Below are 26,589 nucleotides of genomic sequence, written 5' to 3' on the forward strand. Positions count from 1 at the left end.
AATCCTACTACTGGGCATATACCCTGAGAAAATCATAATTCAAAAAGAGACATGCACCACAATGTTCATTGAAGCACTATTTACAATAGCCAGGACATGGAACCAACCTAAATGTCCATCCATCGACAGATGAATGGATAAAGAAGATGTGGCATATATATATAATGGAATATTACTCAGCCATAAAAAGAAACGAAATTGAGTTATTTGTAGTGAGGTGGATGGACCTAGAGTCTGTCATACAGAGTGAAGTAAGACAGAAAGAGAAAAACAAATACCATATGCTAGCGCATATATATGGAATCTAAAAGAAAAGACAAAAAAAGCTACTGACGAACCTAGTTGCAGGGCAGAGATAAAGATGTAGACATAGAGAAGGGACTTGAGGACACGGCGTAGGGGGGGTGAAGCTGGGTTGAAGTGAGAGTAGCATCAATGTATATACACTACCAAATACAAAATAGATAGCTAGTGGGAAGCAGCAGCATAGCACAGGGAGATCAGCTGGGTGCTTTGTGGCCACCTAGAGGCGTGGGATAGGGAGGGTGGGAGGGAGGCTCAAGAGGGAGGGGATATGGGGACATGTGTATGCATGTGGCTGATTCACTTTGTTGTACAACAGAAACTAACATTGTATTGTGAAGCAACTGGACTCCAATAAAGATGTTTAATTTTTTATTTTTATTTTTTTTAACATCTTTATTGGAGTATAACTGTTTTACAATAGTGTGTTAGTTTCTCCTTTACAACAAAGTGAATCAGTTATACATATACATATGTTCCCATAACTCTTCCCTCTTGTGTCACCCTCCCTCCCACCCTCCCTATCCCACCCCTCTAGGTGGTCACAAAGCACAGAGGTGAACTCCCTGTGCTATGCTGCAGCTTCCCACTAGCCATCTAATTTACATTTGGTAGTGTGTATATGTCCCTGCCACTCTCTCACATCGCGTCACAGCTTACCCTTCCCCCTCCCCATATCCTCAAGTCCATGCTCTAGGAGGTCTGTGTTTTATTCCCATCCTACCACTAATCTCTTCATGACATTTTTTTTTTTTTAGATTCCATATATGTGTGTTAGCATACGGTATTTGTTTTTATCCTTAATAAAGATTTTTTAAAACAAAAAAAATAAGAAACACTGTGCTTAATGCTTTGTACCTGCCAACACTAACTGGACTGAATGATACATTAAATTATATACTTATAATAAATACATTATATCTAATATACTATTAATATAAAAATTATTACTAACAATGATAGCTGCCACATACTAATCTGTTGCTATGACCTAGGTACTACGCTAGGCATTAGGGTTGGTTATGGCACAGCAAAGGGTAAAATATTAGGTAGACAGACATGACACTAAGTCTGAGGGAATAATAACAAAAACATTAGGTAAACACAGTCCTTTAGTAAATACTGTCTTTCCAGTAAAAATCTACAAAATTTTTTTAGGAGGAAAAGAAACCATTACTACCAAAGAGTAAAAAAAAATTAGACATGTTTGCTAAGGAAATTATTGAAGCAGCAAGAGTAGATTGAAGAAAAAAAGGCCAGAGTGAGGACACGAGGTCGGCTTTTAAGCTCCCTCCTCTGACGTCAACCACATGTGTGCCCCTTTCAGCACCCCGGGATCACCCCAGGTGTCTGCCTCTTTCTGGGAGGTGTGCCAGCAGACAGCCTGTATGCTCAGACAACTGAAAGGTTATCTCGCGTCTGGTACCATGGTATCTGGATGTGACTGTGTGCAACTCCTCTTATCAGCCTCTTGGTCCCACTGATTGTGTCACTGGGGCAAAAACTGTATCGAATAGCAATCCACAGTCAGAAAAAGACAGGAGAAAAAGAAAGAAAGAAGGAAAACAACAATGAAAGCAGATGAGAAGAGAACAGAGGGAGACTGAAGGAAAGGAGAGAAAATGTCTCATCCCCATGTCCTATAGGTCAACTATAATTTCTAACATCACCAACTCCTGCATAGGACCTGTAATGCCTGACAATGGATTTTACTGACTTCACAATAATTAAGTCTCATTACCACAAAATACAGATATCAGGTTGTGAGGGTAGCATTTTAGCTACATACATGAAGATGACAGAGCTGATCACCGATATCTGTGGTATCTAGTATGTTACACTAAGATTAGCTCATGGAAAATGAACAAAAACATCTACCAAACTCCAAGGGTCTCTTGGCTTAATCATAAGATATACACATCTAGAGCAAACTAACTCCTTCAAATCATCTTATATTCCTAACAACTTCAGGGACAGGCCATCTGATCCTAGAAATTCTTTAACAGGAATGTTAGTATATTTGCTCTGCCACCTTTATTAAAGAACATCTGAAATGTGTGCTCACAAACTCATTTTTGCATTATCATGGAAGAAGATTAAATTCAATTCAACAAATATTTGTGAAGTACCCATTTTATGCAATATGCTTGGGAGAAAATAAAGCCTCTGTACTTAAGGCAATAACTTAAAAACTTACTTGAAAAAGGCCAGCAGAAAAGCTAAATCATAAGGTATATAAAAATGAAATGGTCTCAAATTTGCTAGTGAAACTCAATGGTAAATGTAAAACACATATACACACACTTTAGAAGCTAATAAGACAGATATATTTGACATTTTCATTGCAAGTACTAAGCCTATTCTAACCTTTTTTGTGTAGAAGAAAACACAGATTTAGCCATTTCAGATACTAAATAAGGAACCTGACTTAAAATATTACAGAAATGCAAAAAGAGGAAAAAAATTATTGGATTGCTTGCTCATCACTGAAAGTGAACCTGTGACAATCAAAGAGTAGCAGGTAAAATTGTGTCTCAAGTGAAAACCCAAGCAAAGTGACAGAACTCTGATCATGAGACTAATCCTTATTCAAGCACGGGTATTTTTCAGCACACGTACACACATGCACAGCACAGGCAGAAGCCTCCAGCAACAATAACAAACAAAACAAAGCAATATCATACAATCTGCAGAGGAGAGAATGTTGACAAATCTTTGCTATAGCATTTATTGTTATTAAATATTTGAATATATGCTAGGTTAAGTCATGTCTGCTGAAACACCTGATAGCTTTGTCCCCTAAAACCAGTGTTACAATAATATTTTAGCCTTATTTCATCTTATCCAATGACTAAGAGATATTTAAAACATAGGCAATAATTTTACTCTTACACCATTCACTTCAATGGTCCCAATTTAAAAGCTTACCTATTTCTGAATTGTTTTTTAATGCCATAGTTTTGGGGACTATTTTTAAGGTTACCTGGTAAAATAATTTATTATTTTTCCTGAAAGAGCCTTGAGACCAACCTATAATTATATCAAACGGTTCAGATCTCTACCTAAAGTTGATTTATGAAGTGAGCATTAAATATCGGCTGATTTTGATGCTAAAGTGTAAAGAAGCAAAGTGGATGATTTTTTAAAAATCTGAATCTGCTTTTTTTTTTAATACATACTCCACTTGTCTTTTTAAAATTTATTTATTTATTTATTTATGGCTGTGTTGGGTCTTCATTTCTGTGCGAGGTCTTTCTCTAGTTGTGGCAAGCGGGGTCCACTCTTCATCGCTATGCGTGGGCCTCTCACTATCACGGCCTCTCTTGTTGCGGAGCACAGGCTCCAGACGCGCAAGGGTCAGTAATTGTGGCTCACGGGCCCAGCTGCTCCGCGGCATGTGGGATCTTCCCAGACCAGGGCTCGAACCCGTGTCCCCTGCAGTGGCAGGCAGATTCTCAACCACTGCGCCACCAGGGAAGGGAAGCCCCTGAATCCACTTTGAAACCAGAGATCAAGGATACTAATAATAAGACTAGGAAATATTACATATCTAACACACACACACACACACACGCACACACACACGCTTCTATAAATATCAATACTGAGTTCTAAAATAGAATACAAGAAAAAATATGTATTGAAAAATAGTAAATAATATTTTATAAAATAATTAGGTAGATATTTATAATGCATGTTCTAAATAATTTTTAATTTCCTAAGTACAGTGTAAAGAACTAGTTTATTACCTACAAATATAGCGGTAAGAAAAATAATTTTGCTCTTGAGTATGGATAGGATGTTTTATTGAAAAAGAATCTTTAAAAGAACTTCTGAAATTCTGATGCATAATGTTAAATGCGTAGGTTTCAACAAATAAAAACACACTGATATCTTAATGTACTTCTAAAACATTCTAAACTTAGCTAAGGGGAAAAATCCCACCATCTGCTATAAAAAAAAAAAGTATGGTTTTAATGTTAATGATTTTAAGTATTAGGAAAAAGGAAGGAAGGGAGGGAATAAGGAAGAGAAAGAGGCGGGGGAGAGTGGAGGGAAACACAAAAAGTGTAACTATCAAGAAAACGTCTAAGACTGAAATGGATATTTGGTGCCCTCTGCTGCCGTATTGCTGTTACTGAATACTAATGGTTAGGAAAACAGCGAGATGCGCTCTCTCAGAGAATCCATCTTTAAGTTGGAATTAGACAATATACTTATTCTCTAAATATTTGATTTTGGATAGAACAGGATTTTATGATTAGGTATGAATTACAATATACTCATCAGATTTGATGTTATTTCCCTTCCATTCACGTGTTTTCATTAACAAGTACATTAATAAGCATAAACCAGAGAGGTAGTTTAACTATTGAGAGGTTTTAAGGTTTTATACTGTACTGTAATTTATTTCATGTGACATAAATGAACTGTAAATTACTCAAAAGTTAATTATGTGTTAAATATAAACACTTTTTATATTTCTTTTTTTTTTTTTTTGGCCACACTGTGCAGCTTGTGGGATCTTAGTTCCCTGGGACTAAGAAATATTCCCACTCAAGCAGATCCTGGCTTGTTTCTAACCCTCTTCTCCCACCACTGCTGGCCTAGGCACCCGTTGCACTATCTCACTATGCCCATACACCATCCCCACCCACATCTACACGTGGTGCTGGTCTTTGCCTGGGATGTTCTTGCCCACTTTTCTTCCTGATGTCAGCCTCTACACAGATGGCTCTTCAGAAGAGCCTTCCCAACAACTCTGCAGGTCAGCTTGTCTTGCTGGGTCTCTGTGGCACTCAGCCCGTACAGTCTAGTCGAGCGCTCACCACAATGAACCGCACGCTCGTCCCCCACATCAGAGCAGGAGCTCCTCAGTGCCACAGTCTGTTGGGTGTGGGCGTGATTAGTGCATTCTCCAACTGTTCTCACGCACGGCCCGGCTTATCGTGCACACTCAATATGTGCTGAATGAATGCAACCAATCAGTCAATCAGGAGGATTAAACCAGTGTGTGCCGAATACCTATTGAGACAAATGTTTTCAAACACGTTGCTCATTTAACTTCACCCGATTCCCAGTTTGCAAGTCAGCACATGCTCCTGGTTCTCCTTACACCACTTCCTCTCCGCATCGGTTCCTCTCCCTCTCCTTCAGGTGGTATCCCGAGTGTCTATCTCAGCCCATTTGCCATCTCTGAAGGATCTCATCTGCTTCCACGGTTTTAAATGCCAGGTGTACGCTGGAGATTCCTCACTTTGTATACCCATCACCACAAGCCTCCCTCAAGTCCCTCCTCCACTGTATGCAAAGCAACTCATCGTCACCCACACAAAACCTGTCCCTACAATCAATCTCACACTGGAGAGAGCCATTTCTGGTCAGTCATCCAATCAGAAATACTGAGTCAACCTCCCTTACCACCTCTACCTAATGAATCTTTAGGTCCTGCCAAATATGGCTCACAAACAATTCTTCAATTTAAACTCTCCTCTACATTTCCTCATATCTGTTATACACACTGGCTTTCAGATAAAATTCTTTTTGAGGAAAGAATTCTAATGCTAATTTTTTAAGTTTGAAAGCCACTGAGATAATGTTTAAGCGCTGTCACATGGTATGCATGGACCGGCCTCACCTCCCACCTCTGCCTGTCTCTCCTCAGCTGATCCTCCAGCTCTACAGAGCACACATGGCACTCCCCACCTCCCTCCTTGCATCTGCCACCTGCTACTACCAGAACACACTGCAAGCCACCTCCACCCGCCACCTGACTATATTCCACTCATTCTTCAATGTCCCCTCCTCCAAGAAGCCAGTCCTGATCACCTCAAGCTAGGCCAGGTTTCTGCAATACTTTCTGCATTTCCTCAGCCATCTCACTTACTTCACTACATTGTATTTATCTGTTGATATCTCCTGAGGGTAAATATCATGTCTTATTCATTTGGACTCTCAAGGGCCTAACACAGCACCTAAGAGTCAATAAACGTTTACTGAACTAGACTGATTCAATTATTTTCTAACAGAGGCTATAAAAGTCAGGAAGTTTGAAAATCTTTTATATGGTCCAATAAAGAGCAGATTTTTCAAGCATATTAGAAGAAATTATTTCTTACCGTAAGTACTAACATATTAATTTTTAGTCACAAATCTTTACACTTCTATCAAATTACTTCAAAATACCTTTAGGTTCCCAAACAAGAGTTAGATATAAAGTACCACACACAATGGCTAGAAAGATCTGGCTGCCGAGGTATAGGGTTTGATCTAGCTAGTGTTCCTATTCTCTCAGCAGTCTGCCATTGGATTTATTATATGAGACAGTGAAATGATGGGGAAATGATGGTGAAGGAAATTTCTCCTTTGCTGTTTCTCACATTCCAAGGAAAAACAAAATTGTTCCGAATTTAAAACCATCACAGAACAACAAGATGGCTTTTTCTTGGTTCAGAAAAATATGATGAATTATATTTAATATGAACTATGAATTCCATTTATAAATCCGTTGAACACCTATTGTGTGCAAGGCACAGGGCCAGTAAGGCACTAGAGCCACGGGGCTTGTTAAGTTTCAGGAAGGCAAGTTCCCTTGTATGCGTCATTATTTGATGGTGTTATACAATGTTCACCATAAATCCAGTTGTTTCTAATTCAAGAATACTTAAAAAGGAAAGAGAGCTAAATAAAAACCCAGTAGTCACCAAAAAATTTAGTAAATATGAACTAAATATGTAGTTAGTTTTTAGAGTTTAGTTTCATTCCTTAATGGAATACGTTGTATTACATTCATAGTAACCTAAAACTCATTTCCCCCAAACTGGAGAAAAAGTTGGTAGAAAATCAACCTGAGTTGGAAATCTTCAAAGCATTCATCCCAAACTCTATGAAATATCCGTGCCTGGTGAGTGCACACACACGCACACACCAAGGAGCACATGCACTTACAACCTACACACACTGTACTTTCCTGTGCATGTGAGAGTACTATGAAAGTGAGGCAAATATGAAGAAAGAATAACAGAATTAGGACATAAATACATTAGAGGAATGTGAACCATTTTTAGAGAGATGAGGATGAATGATTAATTTAATATAACAAATAGCCTGTGGAAGGGAGGAAAAGGTGGAGAAAGAGAGGAAAAGAGGGAGGGGGCGGAGAGGCAGGCCAACAGGACTTCATGGACTGCCTTGTGTTTGCTTGTGTCTGTGATAATAGCAACTAATGCAATAATGTACGTCTAGAAATCAACCCCATTACCTGCCCTATATACCTGTGCCTCCTTAATTATTTTAAATCTTTTAATTTTACATTTGTGGTTCCAAAAAAATTTTCTTAAGCTCATTCCTTAAGGAATCTCTTTACCAAAGCTTCATGTTAAATTCTAAAATTTTCATTCTAGAACTTTTAAAGTTCCAAATGACAAACAACAGAGAGGGAAGTAATGGCAAAACAAAGTCACTGACTGCTCACTGTAGAGTTTAAAAGTCAGTCTCACTAACCACCATGTGATGGGATTGTGGCAGCACAGGAGGAGAAGTTCAATCCAGGCTGATGGACTCACAGCAACTGTCACCTGCCAGGAGGTTAAGGATCTTCTCACATAAATAAAGTATGTTTCCTTTCTATTCAAAACCACACTGGTATCTTACCAGTGTAATCCAGAAAAACGATAGATATTTACAAACATGCTTCATCTAGGGCAAATAATACACAAGATTTTTTAAAAATTTTTTTTAAATTTTTTTTTTTTTTGCGGTATGCGGGCCTCTCACTGTTGTGGCCTCTCCCGTTGCGGAGCACAGGCTCCGGACGCACAGGCCTAGCGGCCATGGCTCACGGGCTTAGTCGCTCCGCAGCATGTGGGATCTTCCCGGACCAGGGCACGAACCCGTGTCCCCTGCATCGGCAGGCGGACTCTCAACCACTGCGCCACCAGGGAAGCCCAATACACAAGATTTTTAAATGAAAGTTTAATATTTCTCCTTAACTAATTCATTTCACTGAATTCTACACTTAACAAAGACTATAGAGACCCAAAGGGAAGATCATAGCAGCAACACCAGCATAGTTACTGGATTTTCCCAAACCTCCTCATAAAAAGGGACAGAGCCACTAGGCAGCATAACTGAAACCCAATGAGAACATTTTCAACAACATTAAGTGATGAAGTATACCCACAAATCCTCAAATTCAAGTGGATGGGTAAACCCACCAACAGCTACAAAATCCACCTGGTATCAGGCATCCCTGTAGTAAGAAGGAAGGAGAAGCAGGAATGTATTTGACAACTCTGACAGGAAAACTCTAAAAGAGCCAACAGATACTTAACCAAAAAATAAACCTGAAAACAGCAGCTGAACCCGGGAGGAGCTTACCTACCTCAACAGCAAGTGAACACAAGAGATCTGAGGGGGCTGGCACATCAGATTCCCAGGGCCCTCACAACACTGATGTATCTATGCTCCCTTCTAGGAAGAGATCCCGCAATAAGGAAAAACTGCTAAGAATGCAGTCAAAATTGACAGGTAATTTAAAAAACAAAAGTAAATAAATAAAAAAGGAAGGAGAGGAACAGTGCCAGAAACTATCAGAAAGCAAGTCACCATATTATTGAACCACATGAAACAACAAAAGGAGTTCTGTGAAGTTAGAAAAGCTATCTGAATTAATCATTCAAAAAATCCAGGAAAAATCATTTCACAAAGTGAGCAACAAAAAGTACTGAGGTCAAAATTATTTCAAGTAAAAAGAGAATAAGAACGGGGATTCCCTAGAGGTCCAGTGGTTACGACTCTGCACTTCTACTGCACGGGGCACAGGTTCGACCCCTGGTTGGGGAACTAAGATCCTGCATGCCAGATCTTAAATAAAAATCGGGCCTCGATTAAAAAAAGAGAGAGAGAGAATAAGAACCAGAAAAAAAAACAGACATGTTGAAGCAGCAGATCAAAATGAATGTACTATTTCAAAACAAGCTACAGAACATTTATAAAATGATACTCAACATGAAAGAACAATACAAATGAGAATTAGAAAAATCAGAAATGAAATGACTGAACTCAAGAAAGAATTAAAGGGGAGGAGCTTCAAGATGGCAGAAGAGTAATATGCGGAGATCACCTTCCTCCCCACAAATACATCAGAAATACATCTACATGTGGAACAACTCCTACAGAACACCCACTGGACGCTGGCAGAAGACCTTAGACCTCCCAAAAGGCAAGAAACTCCCCACGTACCTGGGTAGGACAAAAGAAAAAACCGAGACAAAAGAATAGGGACGGGACCTGCACCAGTGGGAGGGAGCTGTGAAGGAGGAAAGGTTTCCACACAGTAGGTATCCCCTTCGTGGGAGGAGACTGCGGGTGGTAGAGGGGGGAAGCTTCAGAGCCACGGAGAGCACAGCAACAGGGGTGCGGAGGGCAAAGCGGAGAGATTCCCGCAGAGAGGATGGGTGCCAACCAGCACTCAGCAGCCAGAGAGGCTTGTCTGCTCACCCACCAGGGCGGGCAGGGGCTGGGAGCTAAGGCTCGGGCTTCGGTCCGATAGCTGGGAGAGGACTGGGGTTGGCTGCGTGAACACAGCCTGAAGGGGGCTAGTGCGCCACAGCAGCCGGGACAGAGTCTGGGAAAAGGTCTGGACCTGCCTAAGAGGCAAGAGACCATTGTTTCGGGGTGCACGAGCAGAGGAGATTCAGAGCACAGCTTAAAGGAACTCCAGAGAAAGGAGCAAGCCGCGGCTATCAGCACGGACCCCAGAGACGGGCATGAGACGCTAAGGCCGCTGCTGCCGCCACCAAGAAGCCTGTGTGCAAGCACAGGTCACTCTCAACACCTCCCCTACGGGGAGCCTGTGCAGCCTGCCACTGCCAGGGTCCCGTGATCCAGGGACAACTTCCCCAGGAGAACGCACAGCGCGCCTCAGGCTGGTGCAACGTCACGCCGGCCTCTGCTGCCGCAGGCTCACCCCTTCCTCCCCCAGCCTGAGTGAGCCAGAGCCCCCGAATCAGCTGCTCCTCTAACCCCGTCCTGTCTGAGTGAAGAACACATGCCCTCAGGAGACCTACACACAGAGGCAGGTCCAAATCCAAAGCTGAACCCTGGGAGCTGTGCGAACAAAGAAGAGAAAGGGAAATCTCTCCCAGCAGCCTCAGGAGCAGCGGATTAAATCTCCACAGTCAATTTGATGTACCCTGCATCTGTGGAATACCTGAATGGACAATGAACCATCACAAATTGAGGAGGTGGATTTCGGGAGCAACAATAAATATATATTTTTTCCTTTTTTCTCTTTCTGTGAGTGTGTATGTGTATTCTTCTCTGTGTGATTTTGTCTGTATAGCTTTACTTTTACCATTTGTCCTAGGGTTCTGTCTGTCCGTTTCTTTTTGTTTTCTTTTTATTACTTAAAAAATTTTTTTCTTAATAATTATTTTTTATTTTAATAACTTTATTTTATTTTACTATATTTTATTTTATTTTAACTCCTTCTTTCCTTCTTTCTTTTCTTCCTCACTTATTATTCTGAGCCAGGTGGAGGACAAGCTCTTGGTGCTCCAGCCAGGCGTCAGGGCTGTGCCACTGAGGTGGGAAAGCCAAGTTCAGGACACTGGTCCACAAGACACCTCCCAGCTCCACGTAATAGCAAACAATGAAAATCTCCCAGAAATATCCATCTCAACGCTAAGACCCAGCTCGACTCAACGAACAGCAAGCTATAGTGCAAGACACCCTATGACAAACAACTAGCAAAACAGGAACACAACCCCATCCATTAGCACAGAGGCTGCCTCAAATCATAAGGCCACAGACACCCGAACACACACCACCAGACGTGGACCTGCCCACCAAAAAAACAAGATCCAGCCTCATCCACCAGAATACAGGCACTAGTCCCCTCCACCAGGAAGCCTACACAACCCACTGAACCAACCTTAACCACTGGGGACAGACACCAAAAACAATGGAAACTACAAACATGCAGCCTGCGAAAAGGAGACCCCAAACACAGTAAGTTAAGCAAAATGAGAAGACAGAGGAACACACAGCAGATGAAGGAGCAAGGCAAAAACCCACCAGACCTAACAAATGAAGAGGAAATAGGCAGTCTACCCAAAAAAGAATTCAGAATACTGATAGTAAAGATGATCCAAAATCTTGGAAATAGAATGGAGAAACTACATGAAACGTTTAACAAGGACCTAGAAGAACTAAAGAGCAAACAAACAATAACAAACAACACAATAAATGAAGTTAAAAATTCTGTAGAAGGGATCAATAGCAGAATAACTGAGGCAGAAGAACACATAAGTGACCTGGAAGATAAAATAGTGGAAATGAATACCACAGAGCAGAATAAAGAAAAAAAGAATGAAAACATTTGAGGACAGTCTCAGAGACCTCTGGGACAACATTAAACACACCAACACTCACATTTACCAATGCAAGAAAAAGAATAAAATATCTAGGAATAAACCTACCTAAGGAGACAAAAGACCTATATGCAGAAAATTATAAGACAATGATGAAAGAAATTAAAGATGATACAAACAGATGGAGAGATATACCATGTTCTTGGATTGGAGGAATCAACGTTGTGAATATGACTCTACTACCTAAAGTAATGTACAGATTCAATGCAATCCCTATCAAATTACCACTGGCATTTTTCACAGAACTACAGGAAAAAATTTCTCAATTTGTATGGAAACACAAAAGACCCCTAGTAGCGAAAGCAATCTTGATAAAGAAAAATGGAGCTGGAGGAATCAGGCTCCCTGACTTAACACTATACTACAAAGCTACAGTAATCAAGACAGTATGGTACTGGCACAGAAACAGAAATATAGATCAATGGAACAGGATAGAAATCCAGAGATAAACCCACCCATATAGTCACCTTATGTTTGATAAAGGAGGCAAGAATATACAGTGGAGAAAAGACAGCCTCTTCAATAAGTGGTGCTGGGAAAAGTGGACAGCTACATGTAAAAGAATGAAATTGGAACACTCCCTAACACCACACACAAAAATAAGCTCAAAATGGATTAAAAACCTAAATGTAAAGCCAGACACCATCAAACTCTAAGAGGAAAACATTGGCAGAATACTCTATGATATAAATCACAGCAAGATCCTTTTTGACCCACCTCCTAGAGAAATGGAAAGAAAAACAAAAATAAACAAATGGGATCTAATGAAACTTAAAAGCTTTTACACAGCAATGTAAACCATAAACAAGATGAAAAGACAACCCTCAGAATGGGAGAAAATATTTGCAAATGAAGCAACTGACAAAGGATTAATCTCCAAAATTTACAAGCAGCTCATGCAGCTCAATATCAAACAAACAAACAACCCAATCCCAAAATGGGCAGAAGACCTAAATAGACATTTCTCCAAAGAAGATACACAGATTGCCAACAGACACATGAAAGAATGTGCAACATCATTAATCATTAGAGAAATGCAAATCAAAACTACAATGAGATATCATCTCACACCGCTCATTATGGCCATCATCAAAAAATCTACAAACAATAAATGCCGGAGAGGGTGTGGAGAAAAGGGAACCCTCTTGAACTGCTGGTGGGAATGTAAATTGATACAGCCACTATGGAGAACAGTATTGACGTTCCTTAAAAAACTAAAAATATAACTACCATATGACCCAGCAATCCCATTACTGGGCATATACCTTGAGAAAACCATAATTCAAAAAGAGTCATGTACCAAAATGTTCATTGCAGCTCTACTTACGATAGCCAGGACTTGGAAGCGACCTAAGTGTCCATCAACAGATGAATGGATAAAGAAGATGTGGCACATATATACAATGGAATATTACTCAGCCATAAAAAGGAACGAAACTGAGTTATTTGTAGTAAGGTGGATGGACCTAGAGACTGTCATACAGAGTCAGGAAGAACCCAGGGGCAAGATGGGAATAAAGATGCAAACCTACTAGAGAATGGACTTGAGGATACTGGGAGGGGCAAGGGTAAGCTGGGGCAAAGTGAGAGAGTGGCATGGACATATATACACTACCAAACGTAAAATAGATAGCTAGTGGGAAGCAGTCGCATAGCACAGGGAGATCAGCTCAGTGCTTTGTGACCACCTAGGGGGGTGGGATAGGGAGGGTGCGAGGGAGGGAGTTGCAAGAGGGAAGAGGTATGGGGACATATGTATATGTATAACTGATTCACTTTGTTATAAAGCAGAAACTAACACACCATTGTACAGCAATTATACTCCAATAAAGATTAAAAAGAATTAAAATAAAAAGAATTAAAATTCTTTAAAAAAAAAAAAAGAATTAAATTAAAAATAAAAGAAAACATCACTTTAGCAAAGAAGCCTGAATGGCAAGAAACGCAAGAATGAATGAATACAATTGATACTGCCTAAGGGAAGCAGAAGGTGGAAAGACAGAAAATGTTAACAATCAAGAAGAAATGAGGGCTTCTTTTCCTTTGTGGGAGGCAAGCTTTTGGTGGGCACACCTAAAAAGAGATTAGGGGTGAGCAGGAGATTGTTTACACAAAGGGGGAACTGACCAAATAAATACACTGAAAATACTGGGAGAGGTTTCTCACAGGTGAAGAAGAGAGTTACAACAAGCCAGGAGGGGAGGCTACAGCCAACACTGTGGTGTTTGGTTGGAATTGGAGGTAATGGTGCTAACCCAAAGTATTTAATATATTTAGGAAGATAGAGAGATACTTAAAGACGTACATGTTTGTGTAAGTGTGTATTCATGTAAGCATACATAATACTACCTAGCTCTGTCTACTGAAAGGGCCTGGATGCAACATCATCCCAGGAGCAATGAGTGCACACAGCATCCAGATTCAGTTTCTAATTATTATCCTGCATCAAAGGGAATCACTGGTCACAAAGGCATTTAATAAGTGTCTATTCTCCTCCTACTCCTTTATTATATAACTCCTTTATTAAAAACTCCTGTTATTCTCCTCCTTCACTCCTGTGTTTTCTTAATGCCGGGCAGCTTAGCTAAGTCTCCTTAATTTTATTAACAATTAGACAAATATTAGTGTAATATAAATTTTTTGTCTTCATAACAATTTAGGAGAACCCAGAACTGAACTCATATATACTTCAAAGTATATAATAAATATACAATTAACATATTCATATTTTCTTTTAAAATATTCATTAAACTTTTGGAGCAGAATGTTAAGCAAGTTTAATTGATACTTCAAAAGTCAGGCATAGCATAAGAATTTTTCTAAGGCTGAAAACAGTTCACCAGACAAGGCCTGGTACCCTGTACGTAACGTCATTTGGCTTGTCTCTGTCTGTACCTTACAAGTGCCCTTTTCACAGTGAATCATAATGTCAATTCAATCAGTACAATTTTTTTTTTTTAACAGAGTGAATTCTGCAAGCAAAAAACACAGAGTATGTTCTCAGCAGGTTATATTTGACTTGTAAATTCCATTCTCTTGCCTAGTTACACAGAATACAAAGTTACTGACCTTTGCAAATATAGTCCATTCATTTTTTCAGGGTTTTGACTAATTAGACGACAGAGAGAGAAATGGAAGGTAAAAGATAAATCATCCTGATCAATTTTCAATTTCTTCAACCTCATCATTTTTCAATATAAGTAGGGTGATTCTGATTGATACAACAATGCCCAAGATGTAATGGGGCCCAATTAAAAAATTACACACAGTAGGCCTAAAAAATGAATTCCATGGCTGCAAGGGCTTTCTAGTTTTACTAATAAAATCCCATTGGCCCAAGGCGTCCACCAAGATCTCCTCACCAAGAACCAGTGTCTGGCAAGTGCTTTGTGGGGAAACTTGTCAAAAAGATCACCTGATATGCCCAGACATTCTTCTTGACATATTCATTTATGCATTCCTCAAATGCCATGACATGCCAGCTATGATCTCCTAGTTATTTATATCTTACAAGTCCTCTAACTCCTAATCCAGTACACTACTTATTCTGAGTTTAATGAGGGATTAAAAGAAAAGAAGAAGATGACTCTACCTTCAAGGGATTATAACCACTTCCTTTTTTTAAAACAGGTATCACAGCCTACTCTTCTCTTCTTCCATTGAAAATAATTTGTTATATTCACCTCCCTCTTTTCATCACTACAGATTATAAGGAAACAATTTCTAATAAGGGTGAACTTTCCAACTCTATTCTCAACACCATGTCCTCTTCCATGGCCCCACCAATCACTCCTTCCACCAACAAGTGTTCAGTGAGCTCCCAAAGCATAAACTCTGCTCTTAACCCTGCAGCTACTGAAGCTACTAATCTTTTATTTCTCCAAAAGCAAACTTCTTCCACACACTGTGCCTCCACTTCACCTCATGCTCATTCCTAGCTCGCTGTATCCTGACTTCTGACCCAACTAATTCTACCAAAACAGCTCTTAATGATGACCAATGACTTTACTAATTACTAACTCGATACACTCTTTTTTATTCCCCAAGTCTTGATGTTATTTCATTGCTCTAATCGACTGTCAACCTTTACTTCCTTTACAAAGATTTGTTTTCAATTATGTGTGTAAGCTAGGCCACTGGAGGTTACTTGTCCAAGGTCACCAACAGGCAGGAAGTTACAGAGATGCAACTGGAACACAGATACGCCTGTGACTAGAACTTGGGCTCTAAACCACTCCTTTGAACTGTTTTTCAAAAATGAAGCAAAGGCCATTCCATGGAGGAACTGTACCCACAACCTTGATATTAATAATGCCATCTTCAGATGCAGGGGTCAGCAAACTATGACCCAGGGGCCAAATCCAGCCCATTGCCTGTTTTCGTAAATAAAGTTTTATTGGGAGCCAGTCCATTTACATAGTGTCTATAGCTGCTTTAATGCCATTATAATGGCAGAGTTGAATCATTGTGACAGAAGCAATATGGTCTACAAAGCCTAATTTTTTTACTATCTAACTCTTTACAGAGAAAAAGTTGCCAATCTCTGTTCTAACCAAATGTCCTTTAGGTTCATCATTTGCAAATCTGAGGATAACTAACTAATCTATTTGTAATGAGAATTAAGGAGAACAGCATATCTGGAATAATCTAATGATAGTAGGCACCCCAAAATGTCAACTGCAGTCTAATTCAGGCACTCCATTCCAGTGTTCATTTAGGAAATAAAATCCCATCCCTACTCTACCCCAGCATCGTATCATTCCCTTCTTGGAGGTTGTTTGCTCCAGCCACATGTACCCCATCTCTCAACACTACACAGAAGAGGCAAATGTCTCCTGTTACAATCAACTTCAAAACCTATGCCATGAGTTGTTTATTTCTGTTAACAGCTCCACCAAACCTTTACCCAGGCTTGGATCTTGGAAATCAACCTGTATGTCTCAAATCTTCTCTTGCTCATTTGTGAAGTCCTATTTATTCAACCTACACAACAGCTTACAAGTTATCCCTTGACTACATTTCCACAGCCTAATCCTTTCCAGTTCCCACACCTCTCACTATATCATCCCAGGAGCATCACAATTCATTTCCCAAGTCAACATTTATAAAGTGGTCTGCATATAAGTGTCAGACATGGCAAAATCATTCTTAAACAAACAAATATCTCCTTTTAAGACTACCCAATATTGTGTCATTACTCATTGAGTTAAGTCCTCGGCTTTGCATTCGGGTTAATTCCACATGACTCCAATCTACACTTGCAAACTAACTCCACACTACATTTGCTGGGTACTTGCTATGCTCCACATACTATGTTAAGCACTGGAAATAAAAGGGGGAGAAACTCAACCCCTGTCCTCAAGAAGCTCAACAAGCAAACAAAAAAATACCACACACAAAGGGAAGTGTTTTAGGAAAGGTCTGAACAGAAAGGTGTGAGCCCAGAGAGAATGCAAGAACTATTTCTGCCACAGTGGGCAGAAGGGATGAGGGTTGAGGCTGGTTTCACCATTCTCAAAGAGGAGAGACATTAAAGAAGAAAACTGGGGTGGGGAAAAGAAAGACACAAAAATAGGATGTAGGATCTTTACAATTTCTCAGCTTTTTTTCTCCAAAGCAGTGCTTTTAATCCAGAGGCAATTTTGCCCCCCAGCAAGCATTTGTCAATGTCTAAAAACCTTTTTGGCTGTCATGCTTAGGGGAGAGGGGGTGCTATCTGCATGCAGTGGGTAGAGGAAAAATGCTTCTCTGACCTCCTACAATACAAAGGACAGTCCCCCGCAGCAAAATATTATCCAGCCCAGAAGGTCAATAGTGCTGGGGTTGAGCAGCCCTGGCCTAGAGCCACAAGAAACAGGAGTAAAGTAGGGGGTGGAAGTTGAGATAATTTCAGGATGTTTGTAAATACAGAGATGGCAAGGAAGGAGAATGAGTTATGCTGGTACCAACATGCCCACCAACACAAAACGGAGAGAATTGCAAAACTGAACAGAGGGCAAAGTACCTAATAAACACTCCACATCTAGAGTCTCATGAATAGGGAGAGATTTGACTGTCAAGTCAAAACAATCAACTGTGAGGGGAATGAAGAAGAGATGGGCAAAGAGGCTGAAGCAGAGGCTATCAGCACTTCCTGTTACACATGATCCAATTCAACAAATATTTATTGCACAGCTGCTACGAGATGTCATGGGGAAAACACAGAGATGAGATAAATAAGTCATAATCCCTGTCTGCAAGAAGACTGGATTTCATAGAGTCACAGATGTATAAAACAAACTTACAGTCACCAAGGAGGAAAGGGTGGGGTGGGGGGATAAATTGGGAGATTGGGATTGACATATATACACTACTATATATAAAATAGATAACTAATAAGAACCTACTGTAGAGCACAGGGAACTCTATTCAACACTCTGTAATGACCTATGTGGGAAAAGAATCTAAAAAAGAGTGTATATATGTATAAATGATTCACTTTGCTGTACACCTGGAACTAACACAACATTGTAAATCAACTATACTCCAATAAAAATTAATTTTAAAAAAAGAAAACTGGATTTCAGTAGGGAGAATTAGGTAAGTATATATGGTATTATAATACAAGGAGAAATGTAAGATACATGTCATAAGTGTAATACACAGGGTTTTGAGTACACACAGCTTCCAAAGATTCTATGCAATAATAAAGGATAATTGTACTTAACACCTTCTTGCTCTTCCAGTGAAAGAAAAAAAAAAAATCACAGCACAGTAAATTATCTTTGCTTGTAAAGCTGTATATGTCTGACATAATTAACCTAATTAACAATGTAAAATATTTGTTACTTCCAAATAGCCCAGTTGCTAACACTACTCTAACAAGGGAAAACCAGGATACTTTATATAGAGTATTCCCACATAGAGGTTTCACTTTCCGTTGAGAGACCCATGAAAAAAACTCAGATCCAATACCCTAGAGTAAGTCCTGTACCACTGAGAGGCTCTTAGTTATGTTTTGGTTACTTTTTTTCTAACTTTGCATGGGTTTCATTTCTCTTGAGGTTAGAAAGCCATCCAGAGGATGGCTCTTTAAATATTCCCCTCAGAAGGAGACTCTAAGTCAACATGAGAAAATAGTTAGAGAAATCCCTAATGGTCCAGCCAACATACATTTTTCATAAAGTGATTATCCTCCTGCAGCCTCAGCTTCCTAAGCCTTTTCCCCTCCTATAATTGTTTTCCTTGTAGGCCAGGCAACAATTACCACTGCTACAAGACTGAGGAGGTTCACGAGCAATATATTTTACAATACATAAGTGTACTGTCTCTGGTATCTGGTGCTTTTATCACTAATTGCACTATAAAATGTGCTATTAAAACAGGGACAAACAAGATTGTAAAAATCACATAATGGACCATGACCACTTACAAAAGCCATTCATAAATGTTACTGTACCATTTATTTTTCTGTAATTTTCTAGTTATATAATTATTTTTCCAAATTTTACTTCTAGGGGATACCAACAAGAAAAAGAATAAATTTGGGAATTACAAAACATACATGCTTGCCCTTGAATGTATTGTTTTAGAAGTTTGCTCAATACTAAAATTATATAGAACATCAGACAATGTGCTATGAACACTGAATTCCTAGGGAACATCCACATGACCTCTTCAAAGAAATGATAGGCATGGCAAATGCATTTAAGCCTGATTTCTATTCAAACTTTAAAGCATGGAACAGAAAGCATGAAAAAAAAATCACAGAAGGATTTCACAATTCTAATCTATGAAACATACAATATAACAAAGCCAATAAAACATTAATATTTGGGGGAAAGACAGAATGATCAAATATTACTGCCAATTACTAGAGGATATGGGTCAGTGGAGCTGCATATAGTATTTCCTATGTCATTAGCACTCGCTAATTCACGGGCAAATTTTCAAGTTTGTAGATGACCCTTTCAACCTCTCTGTTATTTATTCCACATCTCATCATTTGAAAAACAGGAATCAGGAATAAGAGAGCATGAAAATAAAGGTATTTGGTTACCCATTCATAATGCTAATGAATTCTAAGATGGAAGTAGGAATTTTAAGTAGTGATTCAGATAAAATACTGGGATCGTCTCTAGGAATCATTTATCCATTACCAGAGACAAACTAGTTCTAATAATACCACAGAACACAAATACCACAAACAAAATAGTGACTAGTCTCTACAAAACTAAACACAAGTAGCCAATTAATGAACTGCGGTTGACTGTTCTTCTTTTCGTAGGAAAATCTTCTGTTAACTGAAGAAGTAACTGATGCATTGATTTTAAGTGTCAGTAAGGAAAGTGTGATTGAGCTTCGGTCTTGCAGAAAAATGTCAGCACTTGTGCAACCTCAACATACTTACTCTCACATATTTTCTTAAATCTTGAAATGGCCTAACCTTAATAAAATCGGAACCTACTTTTAAAATAAAAGATAAGCCACAATTAGAAACATCCAAATTATGCCTAAATTGTTACTTTTTTCTCCTGAAGATATTAGCTCGTGCTCAACCTTTCTACAGGAAGACTGTCAGAAAGTCCGAAAGACAGATTATACATAAAACGTCTGCTCTAATTTCAGAAACTGAAGTCACTTTGTTGGAATCATTTTAAAATAGTTTGAATGGTAAGAACAAGTCATTTTTTCAGACTGCCAAATATGTTAAATACTTAAAAACTGTGTTGGAAAACCTAAATAAAAATCAGAAGCTTATTTTTCACCCGTATCATCTCCCAAAAATGATTCTCTAAGACTTGCCAAAGCTGCATTATTAAATGAAGTTGAATGGGGACACATGAGCCCACATACAAAACTTACTTTCTCAGATGCCTCAGAAGCCAAGAGGTTAGTTGCAAGAGTTTGTAGCTTATGATGGGCCATGTTTTTAAGAGCAGCAAGACTGCGTCGTGTCATAGCTTGTTTTAAGTTGACTGCTGGGTGACTAAGTGAGTCAACGGCAGCAGGAGTTGCTTCATCACAAGCATTCAGTATCTCTACCGCTGTGATCCCCATCACACACCGGTCCAGTGCACCTGGAAGACATATATATTCACAATCATTACACAACTCTGGAAGACTCTAAGTCATTTTTTAGGAAAGGAAAATGCATGGACATTTTTTAATGTAGGAATATGTTTTATCAGTGCCTCCCAGAAACATTTTCTTGTATCTCCTTCCTCTAATGATCTTCCATGTAGCATTACCTTAATCATTTCCTTTTCTGTAAGGCCCTACCACAACTTCCCAATAAACTCAAGTTCAGAGCCAAGATTTCAACAATTTCCTCCAGGCTTTTCTACTTTCTTTTCACTTCCAAGATCGTCTCCTTGATCACACCACACCATTAGTCTATTACAATAATTTTCTATATTTGCAATTTCTATAATTTTACCTTCCTCTAAAACTATAGGTCAATCTTATAGAATCAATTCAACACTAGTTGAATTCAACTCTCCACCTACTCTGCACCTTACAATGAAGATGGACATGAATGATGAACATACTGAAAGATCCACTTGAATTTCCTGACCACTGATCCCGGTGGGTCCTTAACAGTGACCACATTTCCACAGACCTTTCGTTTTCCTACTCTCCTAGTTCATTATTCCATACTTGCTTTCTCTTCCAGTCCCACCATTCCATCTCCTGCCCTCATCTGGATGAAAACTTTTGTTTCCTACTTCATAGAGAAAGAAGCAATTTAAAAAGAAATTCCACAAACTCCCACTACCACATCTCCAGTCACATTACTCAATAATTATGAATGAACTATCCAGGCTCCTACCTAACACACCTGTGGCTTACACCCCATCCCTCTCTCTTGTCTGCCCATGGACACCATGTCGACAATTCTCCTCTTTCTCTTCATCAGTTTTCCCTATCTACCAGATCATTCCCACCAGCTTATAAACATGCAATTATTTCACCTGTTTAAAACACACACACACACACACACACACACACACACACACACACAGTTAACCCAGGTGGGTTAACTAGGTATGTATCCCATTTTTCATAATCATACTCTAAAGAGCTGTCTATTTTTGCCACCTCCAAATTTTTCTCCTCCCATCTTCCTTTGAACTTACTCAAATCAGATTTTATACCAAATGTGTACAGAACCTACTCTCCACATTGCTAAATCTAATAGCCAGTTCTCAGTTCTCATTTTACTATCATTTACTGTCAGCAGCTCTCTATCTTCCTCTCCACTCCTTGAAACACATTCTGTCACTTGGCTTCCAGGCAACCATACCTTTTATTTTCTTCTTTTTCCTGGCAGGTCCATTTTAGTCTCCTTTGCTGGTTTTTTACATCACAGAAGCACATTTAAACCCTGGAGTGCCCCAACCATCATCAACCTACATTCCCTTGGTGATATATCCAGTGTCATGACTTTACATATCTTCTATATGCTAAGATTTCCCACATTTGTACCACCCACTCTGACTTCCCTCCCTTGAACTACAGACTCATATATACAGTTGACCCAAATACACAGTTGACCCTTGAATAACACAAGGATTAGGGACGCCAACCTTCCATGTTGTTGAAAATCCACACGTAACTATACAGTCAGCTAGCCGTATCCACAGTTATACCTGAAGATTCAATCAACTGCAGATCATGTAGTATTGTGGTATTTACTATTGAAAAAACTACCCAGGCAGTTTAAACCTGTGTTGTTCAAACATCAACTGTACATTTTACAAATCAACATCTCTACTTGAATAACTAATATTCAACTCCACTTAATATATCAAAATTCGAATTCCTGATATTCCCAAAATCTACTCCTCCCTCTGGCTTCTCAATATCTTAAAATGAATTGCATCCTTCAAGTTTCTCATGATTGAAACCTTGGAGTCATCTTTGGCCCATCTCATTCTTTTATGCTCCTCATCCCACTATCAGCAAATCCTGTTGGTTCTACCTTCAAAATATACTCAGACTTCAACCACTTTTCACCAGCTCTACTGCCATCACTCTAGTCTAATAATCCACCATTGTTTATTGCCTAGGGACAACAGCATACAAGCTAATCTCCCTGCTTCCACCCTAGAATCACCTTTAGGCTATTCTGGAGAAAAGCAGGAAAATATAATCTATAATGAGGGGGAAAATAAAATCAGTAACAACCACTGAAACAGATTTTTTTAAATTAGCAGACAAAACCATTAAAAGTTATTATAATTGTACTCCAGATGTTCAAAAAGTTTGAATAGAGAGACATGGAAGATATCCAAAATCAAACCTGTAGTTTTCAAAGATGAAAACTACAACATCTGAGATGAAAAATACACTCAATGGGAACTAAAGCATATTAGACATTGTAGAAGAAAAGCTCAGTAAACTTGAAAACATAGACTAGAAATTATAAAATGAGACACAGAAAAAATAACATTAAAAATGAAAAAATAATCCTAGAGCTGTGGACAATTTCAAGTAGCCTAATAGGCATATAACTGGAGTCTCCAACGAGAGAAAAGAGGGGGGATATCAAACATCAAAAACATATTTGAATAAATAATGGCCAAAAGCTTCCAAATTTTTTGAGAACTATACACCCACAGATCCAAGAAGTACAACAAACTTTAAGAACAAGAAATATGCAGAAAACTATAATTAAATGGCTCAAAACTAATAATAAAGAGAAAAACTTTTAAAAGTCAGAAAAAAACAGACACAGCATATATAGAGGAACAAAGATAAGGATGACAGCAGATTTTTTTTACTGGAAATAATACAAGCAAGAAGATAGTGGAATACTGAAAGGAAAAAACAAAAACTGTCCACCTAGAATTCTATACCCAGAAAAAAAAATCTTCAAAATGATGTTGAAATAAAAGTTTTTCAGATATACAGAAGCTGAAAGAATCACCCATAGACATGCAAGAAATATTAAATATCAGGCAAAAGGGAAATCATTCCAGATGGAAATCTGGACCTACACAAAGTAATAAAGAGCAACAGAAATGGTAACTACAGGGGAAAATCTGTAAAATTTTGGTTCGATATTCGGATTTCCTTAAAAGATAATATAATGTTTAAACAAGTAAGCAAATAGAAAGAAATAATGTTCCAAATGAATGAAAACCATGCGCAACAATATGGGTGGTACAAAAGAAAAGAAGTGGTAGACAGTGACCCAAATATTCTTGATTAGAACTATTCTTCACACAGAGTAACATGTCTGTGTAAAAGAACAGTAAGAGATAAGACAAAGGTAGGAGTGTACCACACTGTGGAGTGCCTTTTCTTAAAGGCTACGTGAACTAAAATTACTTATGTTGTTTTCATTAAGACAGTGGCATGAACCAAGTGTGGTTGTTATTGTTTTACTTCCTATGATTAATTTGCCAACAGAGTACAGGATGGATTAGAAGGTAGAAATAGAGGACAGAGAAACCAATAAAGATAGCCTAGGTGTGAAAAAAAATATAGCCCGATATAAGAATAGTACACTGGAAAGAAAAAAGGGAGGGGAGGAGTACCTAATGGGAAGGACTTAGTAATTAACTGCACAGAGGACTTACACGGAGGAAAGTAGGAAAGACAGTCATATTTCCACTCTAACAACCTCTTCCTTCAAAATTTCAAAGTGAATCCAAAGGGAAAAAAGAAACTTTGATTATACTTAGTTTTACTGAGATTTTAGAAAAGTACCAAGTTTTTCTTAACCATTTCATCCTTTGTGTCTTTGCCTATCCTATCTTATGGTATTTTTAACAGAATGAAAAACAAAAACATAGAAGATATAGAAAAGATGATGATGTAATGCCACATGCTGTGAAACAGAAACATAAAATCAAATCTCTACTGTATTAAACCCTGCAGGCAAAAGGTCAAATATGTGAAGAAAATACTTGCTACTAAACCCTTTACTAATAAAAAAAGACTGGACTGAAGTACCACCTCCTGATTCTCTTTGGTTACTTTAGTAACAAGACAAAACTATCAATATAAATAAATCAAAATTAATTTTTTTGATATCCATGCTTTATATATGTTGCTTTATACATGTTGTGCCAGTAGACAAATATACATTAGTGCATATTCTCTGTTATATTTTATTGGATAACTAAGTTTTAAAAAATGATTCAAACACATATTTCATGAAGTTATTGCAAAAACAGAAATATTTCAGAAAACTTGTAGGGACAGAAAATAAATGGAAAGAAAAAAGATAACAGAATAAAGCAAATTGGTAAGACTTCATACACTAATTTCTAATAATATTTGGCAATCACTACTGGTGTTTGCATTTGTACAAGAACACTTAATAACTGTCCCTCTAGGAATAGATATATGATGAATCACTTTTATTATGTAGCAAAGATGATAAAAATGTGCAGATAAGAATGGTGTTAAGGCTTGGAAATAGTCATATAAGAAGAACGTCTTGTAGCACCAGTCATTACTTTAAAGCATGCCAGTTTCCCAAATAGACAGGATTTTAACCTTGTCATAGGCCTGTGAGAACACCACTGCATGCTTACTGGGAACATAAAATGTGAAGAATGGAGAGTTGATCCCTACAGAACATAACCCCATGGAGAAGCAGCCACTATCTAGGTCAGCTGACCCACCTTTAATAAGTTCCTAAATAGGGGTCAAGAGGTCCAGCCAGCCAAATCGTGTTGCTAGTTGTTTGACTAATTTTCTAACTACCCAGAGACGTGAAAGAATAATAATCTCCACAGCCTCTACAACACCATTTAGCGCTATTGCATATAATTAAGATGATACAATAAAAGAACAAAAGACTCTGGACCTCTACCTCTGTAATTAAGTTTTATATTACTAGCTTCAACTTCATGTCATTAAGAAATAAACACTGAAAATAAAAACTACCCATTTGAAGGGAAAAACAGCTAAAAGAAAATGCTGCATAAAAGCATAAAGTCAAGACACTTTTACGTGTTTTTAAGCTAGAAACATCAGTATAATTCAAAATGGCAAACAGAAAACTGCACAAAATGCATGTGTAGTTTTAATGTAATATGGCTTCACTTGTAAAAATACATTCCCAAAACACTAAGTAGGGGGGCAAAGTATCTTCTCAGAGTTTAAATACATTTCATACATCAAACCTTGGCCAAATCTGATTTATTTCGCTTCATTTTTTATTTATTTAATAAATAAATAAATTTAATAAATAAATAATGTCAATATCTTCAGGATGTGCCTTACTGGCTCCTCAGGGACCTTTATATCACTAGCTAAAGCCTGAACAGCAAGAAGGAAAAACAGTGTACACCTCTTACTATGGTTGAAGTCCAAAATTTATTCTGCTTCTCTATCTTTATCTTGATTTAAGAATGCCATTACTGACTGATCATTTACCAAAATCCTTCTGAAGGTCAGAAGATAATTGTTAAATTGCAATATTATGTATTGGGCTTAATTATACTAAACTGGTTATAAAAATAACATCCTCCAGTACACATACAGTCAGGAGCTATTTGTCATTTCCTACTAGGGAAACTACTGAAAAAGTAACTTTGTCTTCCAGTAAGGTCTCATTTGTAAAGAATTTCATATTCTGTGTAGATGTATTTAAAGCATCTGAAGTAGTCAAGTATCATATATTTAAGCATCTAAGAAATTCAGGAAAATGATACTCTTCCTTTATCATATTAATTTAATGTTTTAAGTCCTACACATGTTTACCATACTCTTGTATTTATAATACATCAATTGTTAATTTAATATGTATAGTATTTTAAAATACTGTTTTATAACTATCATCACTATAACTTACTTTCTTTAATACTAATTCTCATAGAAAATATTTCTTTGTAGGTAAGGTCATATCCCC

The 26,589-nt window shown here is 38.3% G+C and overlaps 1 protein-coding gene across 8 annotated transcripts in view; it reads right to left on the reverse strand.

Annotated features, from left to right (window-relative positions):
- WDR7 (WD repeat domain 7) overlaps positions 1–26,589 on the reverse strand; it is a 363,333-nt gene that overhangs the window by 272,485 nt on the left and 64,259 nt on the right. For all 8 annotated transcript variants that reach the window (XM_059039434.2, XM_059039436.2, XM_059039435.2 and 5 more), the window contains one exon: positions 20,583–20,797. In XM_059039434.2, coding sequence (XP_058895417.1) covers positions 20,583–20,797 — 215 coding nt within the window. The remainder of the gene's footprint in view (positions 1–20,582; positions 20,798–26,589) is intronic.

The sequence above is a fragment of the Kogia breviceps genome, chromosome 15 (genome assembly GCF_026419965.1).
Source record: "Kogia breviceps isolate mKogBre1 chromosome 15, mKogBre1 haplotype 1, whole genome shotgun sequence".
Classification (NCBI taxonomy): Eukaryota; Metazoa; Chordata; class Mammalia; order Artiodactyla; family Physeteridae; genus Kogia; species Kogia breviceps.